Consider the following 8,828-nt stretch of genomic DNA (forward strand, 5'->3'; position numbering starts at 1 on the left):
GCGTGACCTACACTGGATGCTGTTTGTTTCTATCCCCCAAGTTGTGCAGTTAGATCCTCCTATCAGAGCTGAACAGTAATTGAATAAATATGGTCGTTGCTAAGAAAATTTAAAAGAGAAAAGGAGTAGTTCAACTTCCTCTCTTAATAAGCCTTTCTTAAGATGGTTACAAGGTTTAGGGGCGCCTGGGTGGCTCCGTCGGTTGAATGTCCGACTTTGACTCAGGTCATGATCTCGCGGTTTGTGAGTTCGAGCCCCACATGGGCTCACTGCTGTCTGGCAGAGTCTGCTTCGGATCCTCTGTCCCCCTCTCTCCCCCTCCCCTGCATGTGTGCATGCTCTTTCTCTCTCTCTCAAAAATAAATAAACTTTAAAACAATGGTTACGTGGTTAAAAAAAAAATGTTTTTATTCTAAAAAGATGTACATCAAAGTCTTGGCTCTTACCCTCTCCCACCCACCCTGACCCTTCAGTCCCTGATGGTCCCTTCAGATAAACACTTTCTTTCTTTAGGTTCTTGTCTATCCTTCCATTGTTTAAAATCAACCAAATCAAATGCCTGTTCTTATTTCTTCCCTTTATTACACAAAGGCAGTCTATTTTTATAGTTTTGTATCTTGTTTTTCTCAATTAATGTGTCGCGTTTTGATCAAAAGAGAGGTGTGGATTTATTTCAATTAAAATTCATTGGTAATATTTATTGACTGCACACTACCTATAAGACACCGTGTTAAGTGCTATGGTAGATTAAAAGGAAATAATGAGACATAGTTCAGATATCAATAGGTTTATAATCTGAGGTCAAGACAAGCTCCTGTGAAGCTGAAGTCAGAAATTCACAATGCTTTATGGTTTTTATATATAATGCTACGTTCTGGGGAAAGGACTTGTAGCACTAGAAGAAGAGACACTAAAAGTTTGGGGCAGTCAGGAAAGTTGGCAATGCAGTTTGAATGATTTTAACATGATCATTTGAAAGAATTCTTACTTCCTTTTTAATTTGAAATTAGTGTGCCCCGTACTTCTCAATCCTAGTATAAGGTTGCCTTACCACCATTGCTGTTGTCCTGAAGAAGATTTTGGTGGAAATACTAACTTGAAGACAAGGATTAGAACTAATCAATTGTCATTTAGACGCCTGCAAACTTTGGTCTGGGTTATTTATAGTCACTTAAAAGGTCAGAATTTATTTTTCCTAGTCTTTCAAGTAGGATGATACATGATATCCTTTAATCAGTATAGGGGCTGCTGGGGCTCAGGAAGGTCTCGAGTTTGGAGGATGTGTGTGAGCTGAAGAGACTAGAGCAGGGGTTCTCTGGACGGGAACATGGGAACCTGGTGTAAGTACAAATTCCCTCAGACCTATCCCAGACCTACTTTCTAAATAAGCCCTCTGGGTGATTCTAATGCAGCGGAGGGCTTGAGGGCCACTGGTTTAAGAGGATATCCTGCCTCAAACGGAAGAGGAGCTGTAATGGAAAAAGCAGAGAAACAGACGTGCACGTGGAGCACACCCGATCTACAAATCCAGAGTGGTGATGAGTTTTCTTCTAAGACAGAGGATACGGCCTTCCATTCTGCATTGTGATTCCTGACTCCCGTTCAGAGGTCACCACAATGAACTATTAGGTACACCTCATCCTGTGAAATTCTGGGATTAGCATAGTGGCAGGAGGTGGATATTTATTGAGAACCTATTATTTATGACAGACAATGAGTAATGCCTTTGCATACATGGTCTTATTTCATGCTTACTAACCAATTTAGATTTGGTGTGATTAGTTCTATTTTGCAAATACAGAGACAGGCTCAAAGGGCTTCAGTACCATGCATGGGGCCATGTGCCACACAACCAGGAAGCAATAGGGCTGGGTTTACATCCAGAAGGAAATGAGTAACAGGTGGTGTTAATGTAGGGCTAGGTTTTATTGTTTTAGGGTTTAACTTCTTTGGTTTCTCCAAAAGGTATTGCAAAATCTAAATAAGAACTCAATTTCTGCCACTTACCCCAAGTTTTCTAAAGTTTATGTCTATGGAATTTGAGGTCTCGGGAAGCATTTTCCTAGCCAGTCCTAATGATTAATAGGTTGGTTCCTCATACAGCTTCTCCAGGGGCCCGAGAGAAATGTGCTCCAGGACTTAGAGCCTGCTGTCAGGCAAAGGACAATCACCGGAAACCGTGAGGAAGTGAACTTTATATTAAGTCCCAGCACTATCTAAGGAAATCTAAGGTTGTGCCCTCCTTTTCTGAGATTTTATGAAAACATGCTCTCTCAAGTCTTGCTGAGTTAGCAAATGTGCCTGAAAAAGTGCCAATGAGGTCCTGTTGGTCATCGTCATTGGCAGTATTTTTGGTTTTTTATATAAAGCATCTTCCCAGAGGGGACAGGCACACAAATGCACAGGTTTGTAGGAAGCCCAGACTGTCGGGGCTCCCTTGGTTTCTGACTCGGCCATTTTCCCTTCCCATGCCGATCAATTTATTTGAGCCTTGGTCATCTCCAGGGTGAGTTAGGGGCACTTAACAAATTTGGGGGCGTCCAGGGTGAGTTAGGGGCACTTAACAAATTTGGGGTCGTGCATAAAAGGACACAGCCATTTTCACACTCTATCAAGCATCCTAAGAGGGTTTGAGAGTAATAAATTCTGTGTAAATAACCACTTATTGTCTAGCACTTGGAGAGTTTAATTATTCCTTTTGGTACTGAGGTTTCAACTGATGGCACAAGATGAACTATGATGATCTGGGCTGTGTAGTTTATTCTTCATCTTGCTCTTAGCACGGTTAATATGTGTCTCAGATTCAACCCCTTCAGGCAGGTGTTCTCCAAAAAACTTTGTCTCAAACTTTGGGATGATTTTGCCATCTCGAAAGCGATGTCTTATGCTAATGAGATGAATAATCTAAAAAGACCATGGCAAAAACAATGCAACCAGACTGTCATTTATTAATACAAATTTATATAGTGGCATATGCTACTGGAGAAATCAGAAATTCATAACACACAAGTTGGTATTAGAAATACAAAAATCATTTGAGTCAAGAAATCAGGTTGACAGCACCACAAATGTTTCACTCAGTCTGAGCATGTGTGTTGTACCCAAGAATAATGAACAGCTACATGACACTGAGACTGAATATCATATGACCATGCAAACACATTGCAACACCACTTCCACACCCAAGAATAGGAGTCCGCAGGAGGCTCCAGGACCTCCGGGGGTCGATAAAAGGACAGAAAAAAGGTGCCGACTCTTCTTTCTTTCAGCCTTCACAGCCAGCATGAGAAAGCAAAGAGCCACCCCTGAGGGTTTTTTGTTCCTTCTTGCCTAAAGGCATGGTATAAAGGGTTAGTAAAACACACACATTAGTGAGCGAGTAAGAGAAATCGAAAAGAGGGCTTGGACAGAAATATAATCCCACATCAGTCACCAAATTATCTGATTCCTATTGTGAAATATAAAACATAAACAAAAGGAAAAGCTGTATCAAAGGAGGAAATCCCAGCTTCACATCTCTTAACACTTTCTATTTAATAAGTGTGCATCCACTAGAGAAGTATCAGCATTCGGAAAAAGGGTCTGTAGTGGGGGAAAGTGCAGGAAGGAAGGGAGGCAGGAATGGTCCAAGGCTTTCCTCTCACACAGGGAGTTCACCATCCCAAGGTCCTCACAGGATGTTGTCCTGATCACTCCAGACCACAAACATGGAGGCTCAGAGCACTTGGAGGTCTCAGTCCCCATTTCATTTTTTCCCACCTTAGCTTCGCACTGCCACACGTCTGCATTCTTCCCATGCGTGTGTCCTACTTAGCAATAGTGGAAGGGATGTGCAAGAAGAATATTTGAGCAAATGAAATGGTGCTGCTTTCATGTGTAAGCATTCTGGCAACTAGGAACGATAAATAACAGGCCAAGTCAAAAGTTGTTCCACAAACGATAGGCTTCCTGTCCTTGCAGAATTAGCATTAACTGTCTAGGTTGCTCTGGAGATGATTCCACCCTGGCTGATGAGCCCTCCAGCCATGAGACACCAACTCTGGAGGCTGATACAGAAGTTCTGCCCCAAACTGCCCAAGCTGGTCTCAACTAGCACGCGACCAGTCAGGAGGTTTAGGCTCTGGGCTCACCTCAATCCATCCTCTCCTGAAAACTTCACTCACCTCAGAAAGCTAAGTCAGACTTTCCTCTAAAAGCCTGCTCTGCTCTGGAGGCTGATTCAGTTTCATCATCCGCTAATACATTATTATGATTTTTCTATTCAATCCTCCTTAAGACCGCGGCTAGATTCATGCCTATGTCAAGTGGTGCTTCTTTGTCCCAATGATATTACTTTACAATCACAAAGATTTACTTTTCCAAGCAGAAAAGACAGTTTCGGGTTTTTTTTTTTTTTTCTTTACCTTCCCTTGTGAAATTGCCACCATCATCTCTCACCTCCCCTTCCCGAATTTATTCCTCTACCATTCACCCATGACACCATTCATTTGTTTAGCAACAGATATTTCTGGAGTGCTTGTTTTGTGCAAGGCACTGCTGAAGAACCAAAGGCACAGGTTACAAGGTCCTTTACTCAAGAGCTTGAGTCTGGTAGAGATGCTTAAAACCTTTCATGGCTCGGTCTTTCTTTTAGAACCTTTTAGAACCAAAGCGTTTGCAGTTTGGAATGTCCTCAAAGGGCTTGGGTCATTCTAATACAAATATTACACAACATGAATGCTCTTATTATTTGCTCAGTGATTATGGTGTGCCATGCATCAGGAAGAGAACATGTCTTTTCCTCCTCAGTAATGAAACTGTGCCTTCATTTCAAAACAACATGACATGCATGCTTATGTTTTTGCCAGTAAGGCAAAAACGAACAAGAAACACAAAAGCAAGCCATGTGCACACTTCATACAAAATCATTAAGCTGCTATTTGAACACTAAATCATTTTAAAGCCATGTGTTTATGGCTTTGTCATGTGCTGATATGGTAAAATAAATGCCTGAGCTACCAAAAGGAACCCCTTGTTTTTTATCTTGTTTTGCAGCGTTCTTTGTCAGGCAGGATGTCTTCACATGTCCTTGGTGCAGTGTAAACCAGGTGGGCACAGGGATGCACCCCTGGGCCTCGGTACAGTCCATCACTAATATGTTTCAGGTGCTTGTCAGTCTCCCTCTTCCCCCAGGGTTTCAGTCTGCCCTTCTGGGGGGTTCTGCTGTGCCAGATATCTAACAGGTTGGGGGGGAGGGTGGGGAAGGGGAAGTCCTGAGGTTTCTCCCCGCAAGTTGTGGAAAGAGCTCTCGTCTAGAGAACCTTGAAACCCCCAGATGAAAAGGCTCTGAATTTGCAAAGGACAGTTAGAGGCCATGGAGTGCAAGCTGTCAAGCAGACGCAATGAGCAAATATATAGGTTGTGCTGATTAGCAGAATTTTGAATGGAATCTGAGTGTCAGCAATCCAAACGCTGCTGTCCACAGGCCCAGGAAAAGCCCAAGTAGAAGAAAGCTGGAGGTGGGGGAGGAAACCAATGGCCCCGAACATCCTGCTCCCTGCCCCTCTGGAGATCTAATTCCATCAGCTACGTGAATAGTCTACACCCTGCCCCATACGGAGATACTTGCTTTCTAAGACCAGCCTTACGGAAGGTGCAGTCTGTAGCTGCTGACACTATTAAAGGGATCCACCAAAAGAAGGCTGCTCCAAAACTCTGGGGTCTCATGGTTCTTTGTTTAATGAGGTAGCTCAGTTGTGAGTTGATGCATGTGATGTATGCCTCCCGCCACTCAAAGCTATAGTTTTCCCTTTTTAATCTGCAAGATTATAAAAATACCAGTATTTCCCCTCCCCCTCCCCCATTTTATAAAAATGATTTTAGAAAAAAAAAAATACACATTGGTCTCCCCCATTACACTTCTGTTCCATCTTGCAAATTGTTGTGAACTCTGACTTCCAGATTCAATTTTTTTACTTTAGCACCTTTGAGTGCATAAGCCCCCTCAGTTTCACTCAGTAGGTTGACATTCCGCACGGTGCAGTAGTGTCTGTTCACGTTCTTCTCCACCCTGTCCGAGCTCCTCTTAGACACATCCACTTTGGTGTTCAGAGGGTATTCCTCCAAAATGTCCTCTGTGGGCAGTTTCTTTCTCTGCTTCTGGCATTTCCTGGTGATGAAACAAGCCACTAGAAACACCAGAAGTAGAAGCATGATAGCGGCCAGGGCACTGCCGATAGATGCCCCAGTTTGGGAAAGAGAAGCAGCTATAACCGGCTCGTGCATCTCAAGATTCAGGGACTTCATGTTGGTGCCATTCTTGACTTGGTCCCCTTCATTGTCATAGATAAGGGAATCGTCAAGGGTCAGACGGCCACTAGGGTCCACCAGGTCCCTCCGGTTGCGCCTCAGAGGGGCTGTGAGAGAGCGCTGGACCCGGGGTCCTGCCATGGTGTCAGGGCCAATGATGTAGATCACCTGGAGATACCACTGGTGTCCTGCTTCCACCTGCAGGAGGAGGGAAACAGAGACACAAACTAAACATGTCACTGCTGCCCACAGACCACTTCTTCACAAAGAAAATGGAAAGGGGCGCCTGGGTGGCTCAGCCCCTCAAACATCCAACTTTGGATTTCGGCTCAAGTCATGATCTCATGGTTTGTGAGTTTGAGCCCCTCAATGGGGTTTGCACTGATGGTGCAGAGCCTGCTTGGGATTCTCTCTCTCTCTCTGCCCCTCCCCAACTCATGTGTGCTCTCTCTCCCAATAAATAAATAAACAAACAAATAAATAAACAAAATTAAAAAAAAGAAAGGATATGGAAAGACAATTGCCATCACAAGCCTTGATAAATGGTTTCAAGAAAAGCATTAGCAATGATTGGCGTCTACTAATCAAGAATTGAACCAAATATTACAGGTTCCATTTTGTTTCCAATTTAGGGTGATCGTGGGCCAGCTATTCACATTCCCTTCTGTTTCCCTGTGTATGGAACAGCCCTAAGCATTTATTTTTTATGGCCTTTTTAGCTAAATACTTATGATTTGTTAGTCTTTACTGATTGCAGTGAAGTAATACTATTAAGAGCCATATTCATTCCCAGTGAACTTCAATAGCTTGTTATGCTAACTTACTATTTATTGATGAACTTTAGTTAAGATAGAGTCGTTCAACAAATAGCTGCTAAACACCTACTCTGTGCAAAATATGCAGATACATGACAAAAATTTCCTAAATCTGAACACTTCCTGGCTCATCCCCTGAATGGTTAAGCCACCGTGTATTTTACTGCCATATCATCTGTCCCCATTGAAAGCCTCCATGGTTTTGAACTAACTTCTAAAGAGTGGCAATAGTTCTTTAATCCAAGGTCATAGATTACTACTAGGAGATAGTAGTAGATAATACTACTTTAGAGATAGGAAAAAGTGGAATTTTATCTTGTTAAATTCATGTTTATTACTGGGATTGAGAGTATTTTTGCTTATCAAATACTAGTACTTCTTGCCATTCTAAATTGCTATACTGTATGTATAATTTTGTTAAACACTTTCCACATGCCTGTGAAGATCAGCTGGTGTGGCATACAGCCAAAAAGGCGATAGAAAAGAATTTAGGAAAAACTGGAGTGCCATATGCACCCCTGACGCATACACTGACAAGTGACAACATGCAAATTAAAGAATTTGATTATTGCTGCGGTCTATTGGGATAGGTGGTGAAAATAGGTCTATTGGGATAGGTTTGGGGTGAACGATAAGCTTAACACTAATAAAAAAGACCCACTAGCAAGAACACTATAAAGAGACTAACAGTCCAGAGATAATAGCATCTTCCTTTTCACAACTTTTACAGTGGCCTTGGTCCTATGCTTCTACGTTTCTCAGCACACTCACCTTATAGAGTGCATCCACTTTCAGAGTAAATCCATCCACACCTGGCATGCTACTGACCACATGGAAATCAGGCAACTCGGAAGCAAAGTGGGCCTCAAAGGGCACATCATGGAAGTACTTATCAGTGACCTCGGGCTGACTGCGGTCCTAGAATTTCAGAAAAAAGAAACGCAAGGTTTAAAAAGATAAAAAGATAGAATCACTGAACTGGCAGGTGGGTCAGTGGGTTGGGTCAGGAGGGCATGTGCTACAGAAGCCCTTTCCTTAAGTCAACCACTGCCCTCTTCAAGGAAGGACACTTGGTGGCTACTCAGATCTCAAAGCTCAAAGAGTGGGATAATCTAAACAAATAATTCTTTTTTTTTTAATTTTTTTTATTTTTTTAACGTTTATTTATTTTTTTGGGACAGAGAGAGACAGAGCATGAACGGGGGAGGGGCAGAGAGAGAGGGAGACACAGAATCAGAAACAGGCTCCAGGCTCTGAGCCATCAGCCCAGAGCCCGACGCGGGGCTCGAACTCCCGGACCGCGAGATCGTGACCTGGCTGAAGTCGGACGCTTAACCGACTGCGCCACCCAGGCGCCCCTAAACAAATAATTCTTAAACCATTTGGTCTCAGGACCCCTCACACACTTAAAACTCAAGGATACCAATGGGTACCTGAGCAACTCAGTTGGGTGAGTGTCTGACTCTTGATTTTGGCTCAGGTCATGATCTTGTGTTTCATGAGTTCGAGTCCTGCAACAGGCTCTGTACTGGCGGCACAGAGCCTGCTTGGAATTCTCTCTCTCTCCTCTTTCTTGGCTCTTCTCCCACTTATGCGTTCTTGCTCTCTCCCCTTTTCTCAAAAATAGATAAATAAACTTAAAAAAACAAACAAACAGGGGCGCCTGGGTGGCGCAGTCGGTTAAGCGTCCGACTTCAGCCAGGTCACGATCTCGCGGTCCGGGAG

The 8,828-nt window shown here is 43.2% G+C and overlaps 1 protein-coding gene across 1 annotated transcript in view; it reads right to left on the reverse strand.

Annotated features, from left to right (window-relative positions):
* Positions 1-5,539: 5,539 nt before the first annotated feature.
* Positions 5,540-8,828, reverse strand: part of FRAS1 (Fraser extracellular matrix complex subunit 1) — a 421,505-nt gene continuing 418,216 nt past the window's right edge. Inside the window, exons 73-74 of the mRNA XM_040480456.1 lie at positions 7,875-8,021; positions 5,540-6,486 (exon numbers count right to left, since the gene is read on the reverse strand). Coding sequence (XP_040336390.1) covers positions 5,893-6,486; positions 7,875-8,021 — 741 coding nt within the window. The 3' untranslated portion in view covers positions 5,540-5,892. The remainder of the gene's footprint in view (positions 6,487-7,874; positions 8,022-8,828) is intronic.

Source organism: Herpailurus yagouaroundi, unplaced genomic scaffold (genome assembly GCF_014898765.1).
Source record: "Herpailurus yagouaroundi ecotype Mexico unplaced genomic scaffold, PumYag 28, whole genome shotgun sequence".
NCBI classification, from domain to species: Eukaryota; Metazoa; Chordata; class Mammalia; order Carnivora; family Felidae; genus Herpailurus; species Herpailurus yagouaroundi.